Consider the following 25,501-nt stretch of genomic DNA (forward strand, 5'->3'; position numbering starts at 1 on the left):
TCACTCCTTCGAGCCTTCCAGAGTCCAAACATGACAATAACGTTCATTTCCTTTTGTAAGAAAGGAACAAATGGGGGAGAAATCCACCCTGTAAAGGGGCCCTTTGCCGTGCTGAGATCTGGGCCTTGTTTGCACTCTAAGGATGTTGGCTCTGTGGTGAGTTGTACAGGGTACATGAGACTGTATTGAAATCCGGAGGCCTTTAGAAACTATCCTAGCTCCCAAACACCAGGAACGCTGCCTCTTCCAGGGGGAGCAGCCCCATTCTGCAGGGCTACAGAATAGCAGGGGTGTTGTAGCAGCCAGTATTTGATGCAGCGGATGGCTTTGTGCTGCTTTCGCAGACAGTGCGGAGGGCGTGGGCTGTCCTGCCGCTGGGTTGCACTGGGTTTTAAAAGGCACCGTGAAGCACAGACTTTAAAAGTAGAGCAGATTGCACTCCGAGGATGTTGTTGGATCTGTGATAATTTTATACTGTGTGCTTTTATACAGATTTCACGGGGGAGACCAGCGTTTCCCAAATTCATAGATTCATAGATTCTAGGACTGGAAGGGACCTTGAGAGGTCATTGAATCTAGTCCCCTACCCTCATGGCAGGACCAAATACTGTCTAGACCATCCCTGATAGACATTTATCTAACCTACTCTTAAATATCTCCAGAGATGGAGACTCCACAGCCTCCCTAGGCAGTTTATTCTAGTGTTTAACCACCCTGACAGTTAGGAACTTTTTCCTAATGTCCAACCTAAACCTCCCTTGCTGCAGTTTAAGCCCATTGCTTCTTGTTCTATCCTTAGAGGCTAAGGTGAACAAGTTTTCTCCCTCCTCCTCATGACACCCTTTTAGATACCTGAAAATTGCTATCATGGCCCCTCTCAGTCTTCTCTTCTCCAAACTAAACAAACCCAGTTCTTTCAGCCTCCTTCGTAGGTCATGTTCTCTAGACCTTTAATCATTCTCGTTGCTCTTCTCTGGACCCTCTCCAATTTCTCCACATCTTTCTTGAAATGCGGTGCCCATGAAATTGGGGGTCCTGACCCAAAAGGGAGTTGTGGGGGGGTTGCAAGGTTATTTTAGGGGCATTGTAGTATTGCCAGCTTCAGAGCTGGGTGGTCAGAGAGTGGCGGTTGTTGGCCGGCGCCTAGCTCTGAAGGCAGCACCCTGCCAGAAGCATCGCAGAAGTAAGGGTGGCAGTACTGCAACCCCCCCTACAATAACCTTGCGACCCCCCCACACACACACACACACAAAACTCCTTTTTAGGTCAGGACCCCTACAATTACAACACTGTGAAATTTCTGATTTAAATAGCTAAAATCATGAAATTTACAACTTTAAAAATCCTATGACCGTGAAATTGACCAAAATGGGCCATGAATTTGATAGGGCCCAATGATGATCCAACCAGCCTGAAAGGATGTTGCGGAAGCCCAAAAACATTGTCCTTGTGGGTTACCAGGAGCATCCCATTCATCCAGTCTGGAGCCTTCTCACATTGCACGGTCTGAATCTGTGTGGGGAAGGATAAAGGAAATCACTACGTTTGCTGAGTGTGACAACTGGGCATGTCCTGGAGGCCCCTGCACTCAACTGCTCGAACACTGAGGCTGCCCCTGCTTTTCCCAGGATGGATTTCAGCTTTGCTGTGCTCCTCTGGAAGGGCACACTGGAGCCTTGTGCCACTGCTGACTGGAGCTGGTGGTCATCCCAGCACACTGCCCTGGCATTGGCTCTTCACCAGGACAGAACCACTTGCTAGAACAGTTGTGGGCTTTGCTGGGGGAGTTCAGAAGTAAGGGTGGGAGTAACACTCTTTCCAGTCCACTAGTATCTCTGGAGGATGTTAACAGAAGCTAGTGAAGTTAGACATTTTTAAATCAGCAGGTTCAGATAACGTTCACTGAAGAGCTTTAAAAGAGCTGGCTGAGGAGCTCACTGGACCATTAATGTTGATTCTCAGTAAGTCCTGGAGCACTGGAGAAATTCCAGGAGACTAGAAGAAAGGTACTGGAAAAGGGTAAACAGGATGACCATGTCATTATAGACCTGTCAGCCCGACACTGATCCCAGGGAAGATAATGGAGCAGTTGATACAGGACTCAGTTAATAAATAATTAAAGGAAAGTAATGTAATTAACAAAATGAACATGGGTTTATGGAAAATAGGATCTGTCAAACTAACTTGATATCTTTTTTTTGATGAAATTACATGTTTGGTTGATAAAGGTAACAGTGTTGATGTAATATACTTAAACTACTGTCTGGGGTTTGGCTTGGTACCACATGACATTTTGATTAAAAACACTAGAAATATATATAATTGGCCCATATTAAATGGATTAAAAGCTGGCTAACTGACAGGTCTGAATTGTAAACGGGGAATCATCATCACTGAGCAGGTGTGTTTCTACTGAAATCCCTCAGGGATCTGTTCTTGGCCCTACACTATTTAACATTTGTATCAATGAGCAGGATGAAAAGATAAAATCATCACTGATAAAGTTTGCAGATGACACAAAAATTGTGGTAGTGGTGAACAATGAGGAGAGGTCACTGATACAGAAAGCTCTGGAGTGCTGGTAAACTAGGCACAAGCAGACAATATGCATTTCAATATGGCTAAATGTAAACGTACACATCTAGGACCAAAGAGTGCAGGCCATACTTAAAGGAAGGGGGACTCTGGGAAACAGTGACTGAAAAAGATTTTGGAGTTGTGGTGGATAATCAGCTGACCATGAGCTCCCCATGTGACGTTTTGGCCAAAAGGACTAATGTGATGCTTTTGGGAGCACAAATGGGAATCTCAAGGAGCAGAGAGGTTATTTGACCTCTGTGTTTGGTGCTAGTGGAATACTATGTCCAGTTTTGGTGCCCACAGTTCAAGAAGGTTGCTGATAAATTGGAGAGGGGTCAGAGAAGAGCCATGAGACTGATTAGAAGGATTAGAAAACCTGCCTTGTAGTGTTAGACTCAAGGAGCTCAATCTGTTTTGTTCAGCAAAAAGAAGGTTAAGAGGTGATTTGATTACAGTCTATAAGTGCCTACAACCGGTACAAATATTTACTAAGGGGCTTTCGGTGTTGCAGAGAAAGGTCTAACCCAGTGGTTCTTAACTTGTTAATGCGGCCCACAGTGTGTTAAGTGGGGCGCAAGTTGAGAACTACAGCCCCCTCCACCCTAAAACCGCCCATAGTGGCCTATGACCAGCACCCCGCCCAGAGCAGGGCCAGGTGTGGAGCCCTGGGTGCAGTCCAGGCAGCCAGACCCAAATCCTGCTGCATGGGGCTGAATGGGACCCGTGGCGCGGAGCCGGGCAGGAGCAGGAACCCGGACCCTGGGCCGGGCAGGAGCAGGGACCTGGACCCTAGAGCCGGGCAGAAGCAGGGACCTGGACCCTAGAGCCGGGCAGAAGCAGGGACCCGGACCCAGACCCTGGGGCCGGGCAGGAGCAGGGACCTGGACCCTAGAGCCAGGCAGGAGCAGGGACCCGGACCCAGACCCAGACCCTGGGGCCGGGCAGGAGCAGGGACCCGGGCCCGGACCGCGGGGCCGGGCAGGAGCAGGGACCCAGACCCAGGGCGCGGGGCCGGGCAGGAGCAGGGACCCGGGCGCGGGGCCGGGCAGGAGCCGGGACCCGGGCGCGGGGCCAGGCAGGAGCAGGGACCCGGGCCGGACCCCGGGCCGGGCAGGAGCAGGGACCCAGACCCGGGCGCGGGCCGGGCAGGAGCAGGGACCCAGACCCGGGGCGCGGGGCCGGGCAGGAGCAGGGACCCGGACCCCGGGGCGCGGGGCCGGGCAGGGGCAGGGACCCGGGGCACGGGGCCAGGCAGGAGCAGGGACCCGGACCCCGGGGCACGGGGCAGGAGCAGGGACCCAGACCCGGACCTGGACCCAGGGCGCGGGGCCGGGCAGGAGCAGTGACCCCCAGCACCGGGCCAGTAGTGGAGCTTCTGGCAGGGCTGGCAGCCAGGAGGGGGGCCAGGAGCAGAGCCCCTCCTAAAACCTGGGGCAAACCCCTTAGTTCCCAGAGCCTCCCCCACTCTCCTGCCCTACGGCCCTCACCAGCCCTCTGCTGGCAGGAGCACAGATGCAGTCTGCAATAGGCTGTCTCCCCCTCAGCCAGCCCTGCTCCCTGCCAGACCAGAGCGGCACATTTTGAATTTTTTTAGCACACAGCTGGGCCGCAGCTGTGTGCTAATTGGGCCACATGCAGCCCGTGGGTTGAGACCCGCTGGTCTAACCCGATCCAATAGCTGGAAGCTGAAAGTAGAGAAATTGAGCCTGGAAATAAAGTGTAAAGTTTTGAAGGTGAGAGTAGTTAACCACTGGAGCAATTGACCGAGGGTTGTGGTGGATTCTCCATCCCTGGCAATCTTTAAATCAAGGCGTTGGTGTGGGGAAGTTCTCTGGCCTGTGTTATAGAGGGGCTCAGACTAAATGGGCACAGTGGCCTCGGAATCTCTGAAAATACCCTCTAGTAGGCACCCCCTGACGAAGCAGAGAAGAGGCAGCACTGCTGGTCTGAGCAGAGACTGGGAGAATCTGTCTGCCATTAGTTTGTGAAGCCTGTGGAGGCAGGGATCAGTCTGACTCCGGGCTGTAGAATAGCTAGCACCCTTTTGGGACTATATAAAGAGTGATACTAAATGAAGAGCAGCGTAAATGTGTTGGGTTTCCTTGGATGAAGGTGCCTGTAACTGCTAAGGCCTTTGGTGTTGAAAGGACGCCTTGCTCAAAGCTGTGGCATTGCATCTGGTGGCTGGTCCCTCTTGATGAGTGATAGTAGCTGTGTATGTTTCAGGAAACAGCTGTGGTTTTGACACTGGTTTTCATACAGTGACTACCAGCATCTAAATGAGACATTGTTAATCTGCAGGGGACCCCACATCCCTCTCCCGGGGCCAAGTTGGGGCTCTCACAGATGAGACACAATGCCAGTGTTCTGGTGCTGGGTAATGTGGAGGGCCCTCACTGCCTGCCATATGACTGGGGCCCACACACTGGGAGCACTTTCCTCTTAAACAGATGATGTTTACAAAGTCAGTTGCCCCCGACTCCATGGGTGTGGGTCATTCTGTCTGCCAGCTCCAGCACTCCATGGGCTGCTGCTCCCCTGCAGCTGAGGAGGGGGGTGGCTATCTCAGACATGCAAGAGCTGTGAGGGTCTCCCTCCGTCCTCTCCTCGCTGTGCCCTAAGGCCTTGGTGCAAGCATTCCTGTTGTTCTCTTTCTGTCTGCAGGATGGAGACGTTCCCTTCGGTGACAGAGGAGGTGCTGCGGGAGTTCCAGGTGCTGCTGAAGCACAGCCCCCCTCCCATTGGAAGCACCCGCATGCTGCAGCTCATGGCTATCAACATGTTTGCGGTGTACAACTCCCAGCCCAAAGGTACCAAGTGTTGTCAAGGGGGGGGCTGGGGAGTTCTGCCCTGTTCTGTGTGGCGAGTGATTCAATCCATGTGGCTGGAGAGGGATACTGACCGCGCAGCCTTCAGGGAGGCAGAGCTGTCTTTGAATGCCTGCTGTGTGGGAGGCAGTAGAAGGGGCCCTGAGGCCAGGATCTCCCCAGAAAGCGCTGCTCTGTTCTGAGTGGGGAGAAGCTTGGGGGTGTCTTCCTGGAGTTGGGCAGAAGAGTTGTGGAGGAGGAGGATGCGCAGTGCTCACTTAGAGCCTGTCCCAGGACTGAATGAATGAATGCCGAGTGCTTTCCCAGCATCTGTCTCAGGCCCCGCACTTAGAGGCAGGCCTGAAGCCAGCTCCTCTCCCAGGCATCATCCATGGCATTAAAGGAGCAGCTCTGGGGGAGCAGACCCAGCCCAGTGTCTGCCTGTGACTGCTGAGCCTCTTTGGAGGGAGCTGATGGAGGCGGTAACTGAAGGGCCAGGAAGGAGCCCCCCGCCCCAGGCAGAGCCAGCTGGGAAACAAAGCAGGTGTGTCCAGATGCAGCACGGTTGCTTCTCTCCTTGTGCCCCCTCCATTCACTCTTGGGCTAGGTGTGTTGGCTTATAGCCTTGAGTCTGTTGAACAAGTGGCTGTCTCCAAAGCCAGTGTTCTCCCTGAGCCTGAGAGGGGGCTCCGGGGCTGAGTGCCCTTCCCCCAAGCGCTCTGCAGAGAATTCCGAGTGCAGCTGAGGTGACTAGTTCTTCCCCACTTGCCTGTTTGTTCGCAGCCCTAGGGAATGACAGAGGGGTTGGGCTTGCACTCCCAGGGCAGGAAGAGCCGACGTTTAAAGCACCAGCTGCTGGATGTTCAGATTCGGAAGGGGGCAAGGCCTCTCCCCCTTGGATGGTGCACTGCAGTTGTGGCCGAGTGCTGGGTTCTTACAGATACAATGAGACATGATCCCTGCCCCAAAAAGCTCGTGATTTCAGCTTTTCCTCGGCGAGCAGTTGGCTCCTTGTAGTGCCAGACTATGACAGGGGGACGAGATGAGCTGACTGGGTGAAGTGGTGTGCTGGAGAACTAGCTGCATCCCAGCCTGCTTCCCAGGTATCTTCCTGTCTTAAGAAGGAACTGCCCCCTTGGGAGTCACAAGTGCTGCTGCTTAGGTTGGGCTCGTGAGCCCAGTCTGCTAGATGCCAGCAAACCAGATGGAGTGTTTATCTTTCCCGGCTTCAAAGTACTTTACAAACATGAGCAAATGCCTCCTCTCAGCCCCCTGGGAGCCAGGTCATTGTCCTTATCCCTGTGCTACAGATGCAGGGACAGGCACAGAGTAGGAAAGGGCCCTGGCCAAGCTCATGCTGCAAGGCACAGGCAGAGCTGTGGCTAAAATCCAGGTGTCTTGACTCTCAGTCCTGCACTCAGACCACCAGCTTTGGCTGCTGCATGCCCAGTTCCAAGGGGATGCAGGCAAAGGGGGAGGGAGCTGAGGCTGTCTCTTCTCTCGTTATGTGAAATAAGCCCAAATGTTCTTAAGGGTCCCTCTCTCCTAAGGGAGTAGGTGCCTGCTGCACCCAGCCTCATGTCTCTGTAGGGAGCCAACCCCTTTCCTGCCTGGGGCTCAGCAGTGAGTGCCTGGAACCAGGGACTGCGTTCATGAGATGCCTGTGAATTGGAGGATGCTGCAGTTCCCACCTGACACTCAGCAATGGTCGAGGGTTTGTCGGAGGTCTTGTGCTTGGCTCTCGTGTTTGAGACCCTAGGCCACTGCTGATCACGTTCCTGGGGTAGAAATACTATTGTCAAAGTGAGCTTGTTGCCAGCCGAACATCCCTCACATTTCCGGGGTGTGCATCTGTCGGATGCTGGCAAAGTCCCATGTGAGTTTGGAGCAGATTTCCTGGTACTGAGAGGTACAAAGAGCTGGATGCTGAGGAAGAGCAAAGGGCCTGGAGTTTTAAATGTATGCAGAGCTTTTGCTGCATTGTTGCCAAGTGCCCAGTGCATAGCTGAGGCGTTGGCTCCACGCCCTGGTGTGTGGGCTGCTGTGGGCAGAGGGCTGAGGGGAGCTTACTGCAGTGATGGCTGGTGGGAAGATGCATGTTTCCATTTCCCAGCATATGAGTCACCTTCTGTGTGTTGCACTTGCACGGACAGCGGCAAGAGGGGGTGTTGTGGTGATCAGCATCTGTGTATATGGGGGAGGCTGAAAGACCTTAAAACCATTCCCTAATTATCATCAGCACAGTCACCGAAGGGAGTGGCAAATCACGAGTGATTCCATTCAGCAGCCTCTGCACTGCTGGGCTGCGCACATGCCCGCAGGTGTGGTCTCTGTCAGGTGCAGGCTGTCTGATCTCTGCTCAGAGCAGGAGGTAGGCTGCCTCCGGGGTAGAGAGGGGACTCATGCCCTGGGGCTCCTGCTGTGGAATGGACCTGCTGCCCATAGGGTTAGTTGGCTCATGAGCCTTCCCTTTGCTCCTGTTGATCTCCAGGCCTCCGAGACCCCTGTCTGTACTAGAAAATCTTTTCAAAACTTCCCCACCAGCTGCTTGTGCTCGCAGTCAGCTTAGGCTGTGTGGCTCCTCCCCCTTAGGGCTCCCGTCACTGTTCATACCAAGGGAGCTGGACCGGTGCTAGCAAAGGTGCAGCAGACCTGGGGTCAGGCTACCTGTCCCTTGGAACTGGGACTGGTTCTATTGCTTCCATTAACAGAATCTCACTTGACTCCAGGTGGAGCCAAGAATCCTACTCAGGGGCTTTTCTCCTGATGGAGCCCCCAGTAACCAGTGAGCCAGCCCCTCAGCCGCCCCTGTGGAAGAGGTGTTAGGAAGGGGGGGGGTGCCCCAGCTGCTGCCTCGTATCAGAGCCATGTAGTGCTAGGGCAGACCCTGGACTGGGATGGGAAAAGAGAACTGGACGCAGGATCCAAGGCTGCAGCTTGTGCAGTTGCTGCCCCTGTCTAGTGTGAGCTGTCAGTGGCTGCTGATACCTTTGAGGCCATCCTGGGCTCCCAGGGAAGGGCAGGGACCTTTTTGGGGTGGCCATGTTTAATAGTTTGGTAGCCATCTGCACATGTGACTCGCAAGGAAGTTTGGGTCCCTTTATCCAAACCACAGACACTCCAAGAATTTAATTTTTTTTAAATTCTGTAATTTGGGGAAATAAAACTCTGGTTTCTGAAAGGGCTAATTGAAGCCGTGCTTGCAGCAGGGGCATGTTGGTGGGGAGAGAAACCCCCTCCCAGCCCATCTGTGCCCAATTTACTCCAATCTGGCCTCTCGGGGGCTTTTTTCTCTCTCTCTCTCTCTTTAATAATTTGTTTTATAATTCCTGGAATCAAACCCATCTCAGACACACTGTTTTATTTTACTGTATTATTGGATTATACTTCCTATAAATCACTGGATGTTATTCATAGGCCACCCCCGGAATAACTTCCCCTCTCCCCGATGGGTCTGCATTCCACACAAATGCACACCAACCTGGGGGCTCAGCAGAGGGCACCCTAGAGACACTTCCCGGAAATCCCAGCAAATTTCCCTGGCTCTGGGTGTGAGGCATCAGGCTGCCGCACCTGGATGCCTTCTGGCTCTCTCAGTCCTGTTGCATTTGTTCTTTCGAGTTTGTGAGGAACTCGGGCTGAAAGGGAGGGGGTTGCCACATGTGCATCCCCAGCATGTGTGGGGAATGGAGTGCAGAGTCAGGGCTGGTACTGCTGCTGCGCTAGTGCTTTGGGCTCATGAACAGGAAGACAGGCCAGACTTTAATCAGAAGAAATGTCAGTGGGGTGTGGTGACTAACCTGTGTGACCTGCCGACCATTCACGAAGGCTCTTGCTGGTTGGACGGCAGTCGCACCACCGAGGCGGCTTTGGAGCATGGGAACAGGGTCATTAGGGCAGCTTATAGGAGATCAGTCCCTAATGTAGAATCGTACTGGTTTGTGGCTAGGGCTTGGCTCACATGGGCCCAACCCTGGGCCCACTCTCCCATATGGGCCCAAAGGTCCCCCTTCCTCTCCTCCCCCCACTGGAGGGCAACAGCACTGGTGTGGCAGTGCCGGCTGAGGAGAGTCCCACCCCTGTGCGCCGGGGGCCTCTGGAGCAGCATGGCAAGCCATCATTGCACATCCTCTAGCCACTGCTGTGCACATGTGGAACGGAAAAAGCTAATGCTTAGCAGAACTGTCTGGTGCATAGACTCCTCTGCACCAGTTCCTGCCAGGTCCACTGAAAGACATAATCTGAGAAAGGAATCTGTATGGTATTGCAAAGTATCTGTGCCCCCAGGTATGTGTGAGACCCTCCCCCTTCTTCACCAGGTGCATGTTCAGTATCTGTGCACATCACTCATGTCATTCTCAACTGAATTCATGATGTACTTAGTCTGTTACCAAACAGACAGCTCCCCTGCCATCCTGCTCCTATGTGCGGCTCTGTGCGCTTCGCTTTTGTGACCGCAAATGCTCTGACTTGCGAGCTAGCCCTGTGAACCCTTAAAATAACCCCTGAGATGTTGGAAAGGCGAGCAGAGTCTACCCTTGGCGGCAGAGCCGGGCCTGTCTCCGAGTATCTCTTCAGCACTTGCTTGGTTTCCCGCACAGGATCACGCTTTGCTTGACGAGCTAACTGCAGCATCGGAAAAAAGGCTCAGCCGGAAACACTTACTGCTCATCTAGCGCAGCCGCATCTCAATGGCTTTTCGTGAGGGTCTAACCACATTGTGCGTATTGGAGCACACAGAAGGTGCTGGGAGCTGAGCCCAAAGGGGTCCGGTGCAGTCGAGCTGGTTTAAAAATAAAACACTGCTGTGGACAGCAGCCTTGGTTTGGTGGAGTTTTAAAATTAGGTTTAAAACGAGGCTTAATGAAACCTCAGACTCCAGTTAGCAGAAGCAGTGGTGTGATCGCCCTGGCTGGGAAGTGGAGCTCAGCCCTTTCTCCTAATTCCCCCTCTCTGTGGTAAAGCTCAGCTGTCCTGTTCTCTGCGTTTTCCATAGTAGAGCACCTGGAGCAAGAGGAAAATCAGAGCAGAGATTGGATCAGGCGGGCCAGGCTTGGTGAGGACTGGGTTCTCTGCACAGTCTGAAGCCCAGCTTGGCCACATCTCTACTGCATGTTTTCCCCATAGCCGGGATGCCCCTGTTCTAACTGGGTCTCCCAACACGGTAGGGTTTACATGCCTTTAGAGTAGGTCGCTGCTGTTTCCCTTTAAGGCTGACTGGGTGTTACTGTCCTTAGTATGTGTGTGAGGGGTCTGAAATGACACTCTCAGAGCTCTGCTTTGGGGAAGAGAGTCATTGCATTTCCCCCTCCCCTTCTCCCTGTGCTTGGACCGGGAGCTGCAAACCCAGAGCCTGGGGCAGGGACGTCTCAGACTGTGGCCTAGCCCAAAGGAGAAAGGGGGGGGGGCTCTTGCAGAGAGTTCACAGTCTGGTTTGAACTCCAGCTGTGCTGAGCTCGCTGTGGAGATTGGGCTGGGAAGAGCATGCACTGAAGGGCACCTGGGGATTGCAGTTTGCACGTTGGGTTAGGTTTTATCCTCAGCCTAATATTGAGGACAGTAGCAGCACCTAGCACCCCAGCCATGGACCCAGGACCCTACTGTGCTTAGCACGGTTCAGGAAGAAGGTCCCTGCTCCAGTGAATTTACAATCTGAGCAGTGCCTTGGCCTTTGTACACATCTGCTTAGTGTCTGTGCTGTTCACTTGAGGAGAAAATATGCACCCACAGCACCCCCTGTCACTTCTGTAGGCCATGGGCCTGCCCCTTCTGCTTAGGAGAAGCCTAGCTCTGGAATAATAGAGTGCTGCAGGTCAGGCTGGAGGTGCATTGGCAGAGCTGTGAGAAGGAACGTCTGTGAAACCGTCTCACGCTGTGCTGGAGCTGATGCTGGACTCCTGTGGGATGCAGGCATGGCTGGAAGTGCTGGCAGATTGTTAGGGTTTTCTCTCTCTCAGGTAGCTGTGAGGGTGGGGTTTGACAGGACGCTGGGAGCTCCTTCCCTTTCAGGGAGGAAAATCTATAGGTCTCAGCCACAAGACACATTAGTAAAACTCAGGTAAGCTGCAGTGGTCCTAACACGCTTTCTGAAGAAGCCTCTCCTGAGCTCTTGTGGCTGGTGGCAGCAATATTTAGACCGAAGTCTTCCTTTGCTTATTCCCCTCGGTTTCCTGTTTAAAAGGCAGATTCACATATCTGTGGATTTATTTACAGTAATTGGAATTATTCTCATAGCTTCTGACTTCCACCCTCTGATGCAAGACTGCATAGTGTAACGTGTCCATAAAGCCATGTGACTTTCCCCCCTTGCCACCAGTGCCAGCAGGCGATGCAGTAATCAGCATGCTGCAGGGAATTTCCATGTGCAGTTCAGGTTTCTGAAATCTAGACTTTGGCTTCAGAAGCAGAGCATGGAGCAGGACCTTGTGAAGGGAAGGAAGAGGTTTCCAGTGTGTGCTGAGTGCCTGCCGTTGTGTCAGATTCTCCAGGCCTCCCCTCCAGCTGGAATGGGGCTGTGCAGCAAAGGTCCCTGTTGGGCAGTCTTATTAGGTGAACTCTTTGGGGGCTTCTGTCAGGCCTGCCTGTGATGTAAGCACTTCCTCACTGTCTGCTCAGGAGAGAGGGCGAGACCTAGATCTCATTTCAGGGCAGCAAGCAGAGGGAAATGATTTGTAATCACAAAGCTAGACCCTGCTTTGCAGCCCAGGTTTCGCTGCCTGAGCGTGCAGGTTAGGACAAATCCCGTGGCAACTTGAGTCTGTTTAGAGAGCGTTTCTGCTGTTAGTGTGACACTGAGCCCAGACTGGCTGTGGGATGTGCCTCCCTCGTGATGTATTTTCTGGAGCTGGAGGAACTCTGGGCATTTCAGAGACACCCTGTGAGGGGCATGTGCTGTGTAAAATGAAACTAAAGGCAGGAAATTCTGAGCTCTGATAGACACGCATCCCTCAGTCCAGGCACTATGAGACGAGAGTGGTGATCAGTACAGCTGTTCTGCGGTGCCTCACCCTCTATGTGGGGGTGTGGAGAAAGGGGAGTACTTGTGCTGGGAGAGTGAGGACTGGAGGTGATGCAGGACTGGTTTGCACCCTGACAGGAAATCCTCTCACTTTTAAGGAGACGTTTCATAGTCTAAATATATCTCTTGACTGTGTGTTGCACCTGTGATTTCCTCCTGTTTCTGTGGAGCAGAGAGTTAATGACTATGTTTTTATTTAATTCCATGTTAGAGAACATAGTATAATGAGGCTCGTTACAATGTTTTGTGATGTGGTAATGATCTTGATGACGTTTGCCAAGCTGCTCTGTAAGACCTGCCAGCTTTAAGCAGTGAAAGCCCCCGGCCCTGCGTCACCATGCCCTGCACAGGCTCAAGAACAGTGTCCCAGCTCTGTGAGCCTAGCCCTTCCCGGCCCCTGTGGGCTAGCGGACATTGTCAGCTCACCCCCCATCACCTTCTTTAAGAACCAAATCCCACTCAGTTCTGTCTCATCTCTTCTTGCATTTGTAAGGCACCAATTCCCATGGTAACTAGATGCTAGGTACACGAAGGGGGTTAGCATTGGCACAGCTCTGAGGGCTGTGTTGGCGGGGATGTAGAAAGTGCCTTTGTCCTGCCTGGGACCAAGGAAGGAAAGTGAGCACAGTCAGAATATTTCCATCCATATATTTCAGGAAGCCACGTGTCTGAGAATGAAAGGTGCTCCTTACGCAGGCTCAGGTCAACAAGGAGACTCTTGCCTACCTGTTCTCTCCCCTACTTCCATCACATTTGGTGAGGAGGCCATGTGCACCCCTGTGTGTGTGGCACTTGGTCCTGTGGCAGGGCAGTGTTGGATCTGCCTGTGATGATTCTGTGGGCTTCTCTTCACAAGAAAACCTTGAGGAATCATGTTTGCTAACACGATGTTAAATCCAGCTTTGCAGTCAGTGTAGACTGGGACAAGTTGTGTTTAATGCTGTTAGTTGATCAGGGGTAAATCTCTATAAACCCAGCAGAGTTTCTCCTGAGCCTGCTGACACAGTGTTAAACACGACAGTCTCTATCTACACTGATTGCAGAGTCATGTTCAACACTCTGTGATTCCCGGAGGTTGTGGTTAACATGATCTAGGGAAAGCCAGTAAGTGCCATGGAAAGGGGATAAGTGACTCTCTCCAAATGGTAATGCTATGGCTAGAGCAACCCTCCCGTGAGCTTCTGGCTCGGCCCAAAGCTCTGACCCCACTCTAGCCTTCTGCAGCTCCTGCTGTATCCTTCATCCTTGTGTTTCCGACCTCATTGTTCTCCCTGAGCATTGGATTGGGCCAGCAGGTTTCCATAGCCCTCTGTACTCAGGGCCATGCTGTGTGTGGGATGGGGAAGCAGTGATTGTCACCATGTTGGATGGCAACACAACAGCCAGAGGGAAACTGGACATGCAAACCAGTGAGAGAAATGCAGTTTGCTGGCTGTTCTCACACACCCGGTAGTTGTGGCTCTGCGGTGGGATTTTGTTTTAACCTTACTCAATACCTACCGGGAGCTCAGTGTGTGGATCTCCCCAGCATTCTCTCTCTGCAGACTCCTGGTGTGTCTCTGCCTGAGCCGGAATGGAGACAGGGAGGCTTGCGTAAGCAAATCCTGCTCTCCAGATAATGGCACTGACACAGAAAGGAGGCCCCTGCTGCCAAATGTACATTGGGAACAGCATAAACCCTTCAGAGCGAGTCCTAGGGAGCCAAGGGCTGAGGAGACCTCGCAGTTGGTGCTGGGAGCAGGCCTCGCCCTTCTCTGGGGCCCCAGGATACAAGGTCCATGGCAGAGAGGGGAAGAATTCTGCCACATGTGCTTGTGTCTTTAAAAGTAGGCAAAGCGGAAGTGATGCTCTCAGCCCATCTGCACTTGGGGCTGCACACAGCTAGACGCACTGCAGCTGGTGCGAGGCCCTGGCAGTGTGAGGAGCTGCTGTCTGTTGGGGTTTACTGCTGTCTACGTTGAAACATGGCTTGGGAGGGGGTTAGTGGCACAGTGCCAGGCCCTGTTAGCCTGGCCTTCTCTTTCCTTTCTCCCTCCACCCCCCCATGCTTTAAAGTCACATTTCCAGGCCAGACATAGAATTAATCTCTGGGCACTTCACATTGCTGGCAGCACAAAGCAGGATGTGGGATCTTTTTTTCTCTCTCTCTGCGTCTTGGCTGACTTTTTTACCTCTCGAAGAATTTGGAAGGGCCGTGAGATTCCCCCCCGCTCCCCCCTTGCCTCAGTGCCGTGCAGTTTTTCAGCAGGCTGATCACCCTGCTGTGGCTTCACCCTAATAGATTTCATATGTTGATGCAGTTGACATCAGTATCAAACTATTTTACATGTGATCTGGTGTATTTCCTGAGGAAATCTGCAAGATATTTATTAAGAACTAATAAAATAAACCTCTCCATGAGCTTTTAGGTAGTTTTCAATTTTTCATGTCTCTCTCGTTTCCTCTTATCAATGAGTTTCTATTTTCTCCCTCCTCTCTGACCATTGCAAAAGGAAACAAAAATAAATGCTTTAAACCATTCCTGAATGGATCCTGAGAATATTTCTGCAGTGATGTATCAGCAAAGTTGTATTTTTAGTGAAGTATTGTCAAGACCAAAAATATCCCGCTGTAGTGCATCCTTTTTATAGGTCTTTGTGTGTGTTTTGAGTGTTGTTCAAGCTTGCCCCAGAGTCTGCCTTTCTACTACAGCAGCTTTGCCTCCTATCACAGCTGGAGTCCATTAGGCCTTGAAAATTAAAGTAATCCTGGTTAAGAAAGAAAAATTAATCAATGTAGCAGAGCTGCATTTTCCCCGGCTGAGCCCAGATACCTGCATGGCAGCACTGACTAGAAAGACTCCAGCGAACCAAGAATGTGTGGGTTGGGAGTGTGCTGTGGTCCAGTGGTTTTGCTGCTGTGTTCTTGCCACTGAGGGTGTTCCCTGTACCAAAGTTAGCTTGCACTGTACAGATAGCAGCAGTTTCCCTTTCTTGGTGTGTTGTGGAACATCCACACCAGCAGGGTCTGCCTGGGGGTTGTAGTCACCTGAAGGTGTTCATTCCAAGGGAATCCTTGGGGGGCTTGGTGCATTGGAGAGTAGATGTGTGTGTAACTGATTGGAGACTGACATCTACCTGGGAGCTGGGTTTTTATAGCCCAGTTACCCTAATGTCAACTTCATATGTTCCAAGGAGTTCTCTGTATGTGCTTTATTGGCATTTAATTCTGTGTCCTTCATTGAGCTGTATCCCGAACAGAAAGAGCCAGAGGTCAGAGTTGAGCTGGGCAGTTGCATTCTCCCACCCAACACCCAAAGTGCAGGGTGTCCTGACCTAGAGCGAATCCATCGCTCAGTCTGTGCTCAGTGTTCTGGGATGAGCGGCAGTGCAGGCACAGCCTGAGAGTGACTGCTGGCTGCTGCTCGTTATTGAGGCCACTCCTGTGCAACCATTTCCAAGATGGAATGTCCCTGCTGGCCGTAGTCTCCAAACGCCCAGTGGAGAGGTGGGGCCAGCACTCTGGTTTCCCGGATGCCACCGGCAGCTGGTGCTGTAACCAAGGCCTGCGGACCTCAGAGAGACCACAGAAAACATTATGTATGATGCTAATCCAGGGCCCCAGTTCAGGAACTGGTGTCCCTCAAACTCTAGCCAGGGCAGCAGGGCCTCTTTCCTTGGCAGCCTGTCTTGTCTGAGTTACTTGCCTGGTGTACTCATGGGTGCCTAGCATTACTGTCTGCTGCTGTCTGGAGATCTGCAGTCCTCAGTTTCCTGTAGAGCCGTTCAGCAAAAGCAGTAATTAGGGCTTGTAAAAATGTATTTTATTAGCAAGACGTGTTGGTGGGTAATTGGCCATAATTCGAACCCAGCCAGATTGGAGATTAATCAAAAATCCCAGAGATCTTTTTACCAGAACTGCTAGGGTTGTTCCTTTCCCAGGCGGGCGGGACTGCATGGCTGTGCTGTGGGGAGTGCAGCAGGCTGCTAGCGCCTGTGCTGTACCCGTCCTTGAGGGTGTTTGACGCTGGCATTGGAAGAAAGGAAACCTTGTTTTCCAAGAACTCTGCTCTCTCTCAGCTTGATAAGCATTTAAAATAAAAGCTGCACAATTGGAATTGGCAGAGCATCCTCATTCTTTTGTCTGTCTGTTTATTTTTTCCCCTCATCCCTCGACATGTGTGCTACAGCCCACGGTTACTACACCCCGAAGAACTGCAGGCCTGGAGCTCTGCAGACTCACACCAAGTTCTGCCCACTCCCATCCTGGCTCTTTGAAGCCTGGCTAAGCAGCAGAGCTCTGGTCTGCAGACCCGAGCTCCGTCTCTGTTCCCAATGTCACTTCCCAGGGCTTGGTGCTGGGCTGGGACCCTGGCTGCCTCGTGGCCTGCCAGGGCACTTGGCTATTTCACATACCATACTTTCATTTCTGGTTGGTTCTGTGCTGGAGGGCAGCAGCAACGAGGCTTGGGGCAGGTTTTCTGGACCCAGGCTGTGATTCAGACCTCTCTGTGTCTTTCAGCTTGGCCCATGAGTAGAGCACAGAGGTGGAAGGCTTGGAGGGGGGCTTGCAAAGTGAGCCCGTCTTGCACTCACCCTGCAGTGGCTGCTCCTGTCGTGAGATGGGGCAACCAGACCAAATTTGAGTGGGCCGTGCTGCAACCCTGTGCACCAGGTGGCAATAGCCGGAGCAGGGGGCCCAGCCCTGCGGGACAGGAGCCTCCACTGCAGGGAGAGTTTTTATAGATTGGTTTGGTTTTGTTTTGTTTTGTTTCACATTTGCAAGAACCCCAGGTTCTAGCCATGTGTTACACTGTGGAGCTGGAACTGTTTCTCACCACTTGGTATTCCGGGTCTGGGATTGCAGTGGCTGCATCCTGTGTATTCATCACGGTGGCTTGTGTCCGCGATTGGTGAATGAACTGATCCAGTCAGGGAGTAAGGAAGAGGCAAGCCCCTGCATACTATGTCATGTTAGGTTAGTAGTGCTGGGTGACTCAGAACAGGGTGTTACTTCAGTTTACTAGTCCTGGTTGTTGCTTGGTGTAACCGAGCAGGGTGTTATTTCAGGTTAGTAGTGCTTGTTTTTGCTTGGCAGCCTTGGGTGGAACCTGGTGGAACAGTTTCCAAAAGAATATTTTTGGTTTTAAAACTGAAGGTCAGCAGTTCGCAAGGGCTGTGCTTGCAGCCAGCTCTGTGGTTCTCCTTGTGCCACTGGGCCAGCAGCACTGAAATCCTGATCAATTGATCTGCAACAATATGAAACCACAAATGGGAACTGCCAGATAAAACTCTGTCTCGCCCCATTTTCCCCACCCAATGTGTCTTTCTGCCCATATCCCCTTTCTCACTGCCTGTCTCCCTCCCTCCCTCTCAGCTGTGTATTGGACATTTTGGCTATCTTTTTCCATCTCTCTGTCTCTTTTCATAACAGTTTTTAATAATGTTTTAGTTAGTTCCAGCCTTTTCCCTCAATGGATCCCATTGGAAAATGCATTTGAAAGGAAACAGTTATACACTTCCCTTCCTTTGAAACTCTGTTGGCACCTTTTCCAGTGCAGTAAACCATACAACATGGATTTTCAAAGTTTCCAAACACAGACATGCTGGCGTTAAATTTATGAAAAAATATTGTATTCAGTTGTATAGTAACTGTGAGTCTCTGAGCTGCTGGTCACAGTGAAATCGAAGCTCGCTTTGGAACTACAAATCTCAGCAGGAAACGGAGCAACACTGGCTCTAGAGCGCTCCCAGCTCCCTCAGAACCAGCCGTTCCCAGCAGGAGGCGCAGTGGGGAATGGGACAGGAGCTCTGGCTGTGAGGGGCTGCTCCCTGCTCCTTCAGTCCCAGCCTGTCCCAGCAGGAGGCGCAGTGGGGAATGGGACAGGAGCTCTGGCTGTGAGGGGCTGCTCCCTGCTCCTTCAGTCCCAGCCTGTCCCAGCAGGAGGCGCAGTGGGGAATGGGACAGGAGCACTGGGTGTGGAGAACCTCACAGCTATGGCCAGTCCCATCTAAAATCATGGGGGAAACGAGGAATTTGACATGGAATCGTAATGTCCTATAATTATGCTAGTAAATGGAGAAGATTAATTTGTTTAGGTTACTGCAGGCCAAGACCCACTCCAGAGGGGCGAAGCCGTTCCTGTGTGCGCACTACTTTGGGAGCCGAGGCTCCAGATGATCGTACTCCATACATAATGCCTGTGCACAGATGGTAAATGTCCTGGAATAGTGTCTCTGTACCTCGGTTTGCTCCTGCCACTAGGGACGTACCCGCTGGACACCTGAGACTCCTGCCTTGTGGGGTGCTGTTCAGAGCAGGGTTCCTTCCAAATTTCCAGAACAGAAGAAAACTACCTGTGCTCATCACAAGTGCTGGGATTGGTGAGTCCCTGCTGCATCCTCCACACATTGCCACATTCCCATGTACTGCTGTAAGGTGTCATGTCCAAAGAGCAGCTTCCAGAGCACCTGCCCCGGAGCTGTGGGCTGTAGTGCGTCGCCATAGGAGTGATGAGCCGTAGCGCAGATGAGTGATGGACATGACGGCAATGCAGGGGAGGATCACTCTTTCTCCTGACTCTTTGTTCTTGTCAAGTTACTCCAGGCACTTTTCCTTCACAAAGGAATTTTCTAAATAAACTACTGTTCAGTGCTGTCAGCATGCTCAGCACTGTCTGAGGCCTGGTCCCTGCCCCCCTAAATCGCCAGCCAGCACAAACACACTGGGAGACCTAGAGAAGGGTTCTGTCTTAGAGCATCGCGGTTTGCATGGGTCTGTCTGTCTAGTCAGAGGCTTGATACATTTTTTTAAAATAAAGAATGTTAAGCTTGCAAAGTGGAGAATCCAGCAGCTAAGAAATGGCATTTTTATGATTGTCCATGTAACCTTGATTCAGCCCCATTGGGGACCGTTGCCTTATATGTTCAAAGCACAACTCCCAGTGACTTCAGTTGCAGCTGGGAGTGCCCAGCACTTCTGAAAATCTGGCCTCAAGTGTTTTAAATTGGACACCCAGAAAATGAGGAACATATAACTAGTGACCACCTGTAAAAGTTTGGTCTGGGTGACTTGCCCAGCATCACACAAGAACTCTGTGGACAGAAGTAGAATCCAGTTCTCCAAGGCATCATTTATCTGCCTTAACCATGGCACCTTCTTTTCCTCCAATCCTTGTCCTCCTCCAATGAACACCTTTCAACAAATGAGGCAGGGTCCAACAGACCACAGCCTCCTTCATTACACAACCCTGACTCATCCCCAGAGCAGGTCCAGTCTGTGTACAGAATGAGGCAGGGTCCTGTGGAAAAAATAGTATGTGATCATGTAGTTAAAGACTGTAGCATAATGCATACGCACGATGGGACTGAATTCAGGTTACACGGGCAATCCTAAATCTGGATTTCCTAACTCATGAGCGCTGGATTTTGCAGCCTCAGTGTTCTTTTCACAGAGTTGGTTTCTGTGTGTAATTTTTTCATAGATTTGTAAAAAGCAAACTGAAAAATTCGATCATGTGGAACTATAACAATTGTCACATGGATCATCAGCAGGGTATGAGACCCTTTTGCTCCACCCAACAGGCTTCTACCACTTGAGCTAATGAATAACTGATAGCAGTAGGCTGTTATCCTCTGTGTGGACCAGCCACTGTAGGGGAATATGTCACACTTTGCTCCTGGGTTTCACAGCTGTTGCTGACAGCAGAGGAATGTTGGGACTCAAGAATCCTAAGTTGGAAGGAGTGTATTTAGTTGTTGCAGTCCCTTCTGCCACATCTGTCCGTCCCTCTCTGCTCCTGTCTCCCCTTCTTCCAGTCTGCATCCTAGTCTGTCCCTGCCCCCACCCCTTCTCCTCGCCTTACTGCAGTCAAGCAAATCAGGCAGCTTCCTTCTCCTTCTCCTGATTGTCTGGGCACCATCACTGGGGAATTGAAAGCACCAGAGAGTCTCACTGCTTTCAGAGTCTGGTGCCATAGCAATCCCTGGCAGCCACAAGATGCAACTGCAGGAAGAATCCTGCTCAGACTCTGCCTGCTTAGTGCAGACAGAACCTTCCCTAACAAGTGCTGCCAGCCTCTGACAGGGCCGCCCAGAGGATTCAGGGGGCCTGGGGCAAAGCAATTTCGGGGGCTCCTTCCATAAAAAAAAGTTGCAATACTATAGAATACTATATTCTCATGGGGGCCCCAGGGCAAATTGCCCCACTTCCCTCCCCCCCCCCCCCCCGGGCAGCCCTGGCCTCTAACAAACCTCTACTAGAGAGACAAGGGGGGAGGGGATATCTTTTATTGGACCAACCTCTGTTGAGGAGAGAGGCAGGCTTTCAAGGTAAAAGATATTGCCTCACCCACCATGTCTCTCCTGTGTCCTGGGACTGACACGGTTACAATAACACTGTGTACAAGAAGGGAAAACCTCCACTGCGCATGTCTGAACTGCAGCGTTCAGAGTGTTGTATCTTGGCCACATTTTGGGGAGTTTTCATGGGACTGGCAAAAAGAACATCCCTGACACCAGTGTGATCCCCCTGCCAAATTTCCAGTTCCTGCTCCAAAGCTTGGAAGTGCCAGACCTTCCTTCTAAACTCGTTCTGGGAAGCGGCCCAATCTTTTCACCTGAAACCTACCCCAAAAATTCAACCCAAAGGAGACTTTTGGCATGGAGAATTTCAGCCTGAATGGTTAAAAGTTGGCAAAATTATAAGCAAGTGAAAGCAGGGTCTTATAGTAGAAAGTGTTAGGCAACCTTAACTATAGGCATAGCTCCCAGCACTGCCTGGGCTACGGCCTCATCACCATAGTGTCTGAGCACTATGGATGGGTGGCAGCACTTTCACTGGCAGGGAATAGCAGTGTCTAAGGGCTGCGTTGCAGAAGGGAGCAGTGAGCAGGTCTCGGAAAGGGGAGGCTGCTTGGTGCCCTGCAGTGAGGAGGGAGTTCCAGGCCTGCAGGGGATGGGATGGGAGCCATGGGGTTGCCGCCTCTCCAGTGGGACATAGGATTCATTTTACTTTTTGGCAGTTTCTTTGCAAACTCTGACAAGCTGGTGTGTGCTGATCCCTCAGGAAGCCATAAAAAGAAGAGCAGCAAATGAGTGTGTTGAAACGGAAGCTCCTCACTTCACTCTGCCTGCCCCATCAAAGGCTGCTTTCTGTGACTCTGCCTGTCTGCAGGCACTTTCTCTCATTAACGTCTACTCCAGGTTTGACGCGCTCCCGAAGGTTCACACCAGAGAGGCATGTTTTGAGCTGTCGGCATTTGCTGCCAGAGACATGCCCAGCTCCAGCACAGTGGGAAAGGGCTGCCTTTTATTTCTTGGGATTGTCCTGGTAAAACTTCACTCCCGGCTGGAATGAATCTCTTGGGAAGCCCTGTTCACACCTCCTCCCCCATTGTAAATAACATCTGACACAATTATGGTTGGGAGCATGCAGTTCCTGGGGGGAAGTGCTAGTAGCAGCTTGCTGTGATATGCTGAGCTGCTGGGCCATGGCAGCATACCCCTCCCAAGCAGGCATGGGATTGTGCCTACATCCTCACTAGCGGCTGCTTCTGGGGCAGCTGAGCCAATGCTGAGAGCTGACTCTGGCCCAGCTGCTGACGCTTTATTCACACTATCATCTAACCCTCTAGAGCGAAGGTCTACTCTACATGGTGGTTACATCACCGGTCTCTGGTCTACACTAGTGCTGCCATCAGCCACAGTGCAGTGTTTGGGAGATTTCCTGAGCATTGCCTGTATGGATGAGGGCTACGTGCAGGGGCGGCTCTACAAAGTAGGCTGCCCCAAGCAGCGCGGAGCGCTGCGCCGCCCTTCCCCAGTCCCGCGGCGGGTCCCCTCTTCCCACGGCTCCGGCATCCTGGGGAGGGCGTCATTTGGCATGCCGGCGGCAGGTCCACCGGAGCCCGGGACGAGCGGACCTGCCGCAGTCATGCCGGTGGGAGCTCCACCGGAGCCAAATGACGCCCTCCCCAGGATGCCGCCCCAAGCGGGCGCTTGGCCCGCTGGTGCCTAGAGCCGCCCCTGGCTACGTGCCTTCAGTCTTGTCCATGCGTGGGAGCAGACACGTGTTTGCCTGCTTGCCAGCATGCTTGCAGCTGGCATAGTTTGGTGCCCTTGTGCAGACAGGCTATTTTAAACAGTCAAGCTAGCAGGAGCTGTGCTGCACACGACGATCTGAGCCAGGCTCTAAGATGGAGTAACGTGCTGGTGACACTGATGGAGGCAATGCACGCCATGCTTAGAAATGGCTCCAAAGGCTTTGCTGCAGGGGGGGACCGATTTAAATCATGATTTCAATCACCAAGTGGAAAGCTTTGATTTAAATAATTGATTTTAATCAATTTTTCTATTTGTACTTAGTTATTTTCTAAAGAGAGGTGCATTCTCATTGATATAACCATAAAAACATGTTGGTTTACAACTCAATAGAGCCTGTACACTAAATTTGGTGGTACTTTTTGCTGCCTCGGAGGGTGCACTATATCTATATACAGTTATTTAAGCAATGATATAGATTAATATTTCAGATTCTTAGTAATGGTACATTTTTAGTATGTTAGAAAATGGTGACTGATGGGTGGAGTCATAAATATTCATAATATTCAATAATCCTCATGAGATACATGATGGTGTCTCATGGAGTCAGGGGCTGGGTCTCAACACCTGTGACGACTTTACCAGTCTCTTGCACTCAGTAACACAACCCCTGGATTCCCCACAGGATTAAGACCTTAATACCATACATGACCTTTGTGCCATATTTATAAAGCTTGACCTCAAAAGTTAGATTTTTCCTCTGATTCTTTCTTTATACAGAAAAGCAGACTTGAACTCAGGATTTTTGATAGAATCTCAGGGATTCAGCATATTTATTTTTTATTTAAAGGTATTTAGGGCTTAATGTATTTTGTATTCAATTCAGATTTTATTTTAAGCAGTTTTATTTTTAAAAAGAAAAACTTGTTTAAATTTACAATCGGATTTTTTATTTAATTTTTTTCCCGATCACTGTTTTATGCCCCAGGCTTTGCCGGGCCTGTTGGGTGCAGACCAGGCGCCTGCCTCTGCCAGTAGGCCTGCTGTGGTCTGTGCTGGTGACCCCAGGCAGAGGGAGCCCTGCAGTGCTACTCCCTGCAGGTGGAAATGGCTGGAGTCCGTGTTTTGACTGATGGGTCTTTTCAGGAAATTTCTGAGAATAACATTTTCTAAAAACGGCTGCTTCTTCCCCCAGATATTTCCTGGAAAAGGCTGGAGTTAATTTTAAACCAGTGTCCTTTTCCCTTTTCAGGGTGGAAGTGCTCTCTGCTTGCCCTGCAGGCAAGCGTCAGTTCCTTCTCTCTGGGATTGGAGAGTTGCCTGCAGAGGTGCAGTGGAGGGAGCACAGTGTCCCTTCTTCTCACAGCTGCCCTGCGGGAGCAGCTGACCTTCTGGGGCCGTCTATGGAGGTGTTGTGTGCCCTAGGGAAACACTTCCTGCATATCGCTCTGCCTCCCCAAGGAAACCGGATAGATCCGTTCTCTCCTGAGGCGTTGCTTGGTACACAGCTTCTGATCAGCTCCCAGAACACATTCTGCTTTTCACTGACACTGTCTTTATAAATGTTTCCTTGCCTGCCCTGGAGCTCTGTTGTCCATCAGCCTTGGAACCTTGGGCTCAGCCCGTTTACACACTCCAGGTAGGAGGGTCCAGCCCTGGGGGCAGTGAGAGCGGGTGGCAGCAGGGTCCTGAGGTCAGCAGGAGCGGGCTGTCCTGGGCGAGCAGGTCCCTCTGTGTCAGTGAGAACACAGCTTCCTCTGTGGTGCTCGGGAAGGCTTGCGGCTCCGTGTGGGAATAGGTCATTAATTTTTATACTTTCCCCGTAAACCATTGACCCTTTTTATGATGTCATGAGGGATTCCTTAATTTTGCAGCTGCTTCCTGGTTACGTCAGAGAAGAGCCTCCTGTCCTGGAGTCCAGCGCTGCACTCCACAATGGCTGGAAACAAATGAAGTGTTGAATATCTAATGGCTTCCACAGGGAGAGCTGCTTGATCCTCCCCAGGCCCCCGGCATTCCTCACCTCACAGGCCTTCCTTCCTCCCTCCCTTAGACAGCAGAGAGCAAAGGGGGCTGGAGGCTCCTGAATGGCTGTGGCTGCCTTGAGAGTGCATGCACCAAGGATGCTTGCCCTCAGATGGACACAGCTGTGCATCAGCCAGCAGTCCTGCTGGGTCTGTCCATCCTCCCACCTCCCTACACTGCCTCCTGCTGAGGAAGGCTAGGATTAGAGTAGCCAGGAGCTCCCCCCATAGTAAGTGGTGGTGCCCCGCTCCCTACAGTACTGCCTACCGGGGGAAGCTGGGGCTGCAGCAGCTGGAGTTCTGCTCAGTCAGGGCTTCTGCACATCCCCTACTGGGAGACTAGAACTGGGGCAGTTGTGAGTGCCCCACAGCCAGCTGTTCCTACTGTATTATTGCAGTCTGAATTCCGGCTAGCAGGAGATGCAGCGTCTGCACTGAAGTCAGAGCTCAGCTGTTCTGTAGCTGACTGAAGGAGCCGGTGTATGCTGTGTGCAGCGCACGGCTCAGAGTGATCCCTGTAGGATGGTCCAGGCCTGCCAATGCAAAGTTAGGCTGTTTCCCCCCGGGAGAGTTGCACTGGTGCATTGTGGAATTTGTAAATCGGTGTGGGGAGGGGCGCGTGCGCATGATTCCCACTGTATTGGTGGGGGCAGTGGTGGAGGCTGGTAAAGAAGATTCCCATGGTCTTTAAGGGGGTGAGTCGCATGTTCTCTGTGGCAGGGTAGTGAGTTTCTATGACTCACATTATCCACAGGGGAAACGGGGGTGCAGGAGGGATTGGAAGGGGCAGTAGGGAAATGCCCCGTGTCCAGGAATCTCTCTCTCCTTTTTGTTGCTGCTTTGTGTTCTGTCTGGTTTGTGTGCCAGCTCCAGCTTCTCCTGCAGCCAGCTGGTGCTGTGGGGAGCCCAGTGCATCAGCTGTCAGCCCAGTGGTGCTCTCCTCTCCTTGCCCACTTCCTGCAGACAGCCGGATTCTGGAAGCCTGCTCAGGAGCTGTGCCAGCACTTTGTCTGGCTGGGGAGTGACTCATGAAAAAAAGTCTCTTGTGTCTGA

General features: G+C 51.8%; 1 protein-coding gene across 10 annotated transcripts in view; it reads left to right on the top strand.

The window, feature by feature from the left end:
* Positions 1 to 25,501, top strand: part of SMG6 (SMG6 nonsense mediated mRNA decay factor) — a 142,590-nt gene that overhangs the window by 40,286 nt on the left and 76,803 nt on the right. For all 10 annotated transcript variants that reach the window (XM_039508330.1, XM_039508326.1, XM_039508335.1 and 7 more), the window contains exon 10: positions 5,245 to 5,390. In XM_039508330.1, coding sequence (XP_039364264.1) covers positions 5,245 to 5,390 — 146 coding nt within the window. The remainder of the gene's footprint in view (positions 1 to 5,244; positions 5,391 to 25,501) is intronic.

Source organism: Mauremys reevesii, linkage group 20 (assembly GCF_016161935.1).
Source record: "Mauremys reevesii isolate NIE-2019 linkage group 20, ASM1616193v1, whole genome shotgun sequence".
In the NCBI taxonomy this organism is placed as follows: domain Eukaryota; kingdom Metazoa; phylum Chordata; order Testudines; family Geoemydidae; genus Mauremys; species Mauremys reevesii.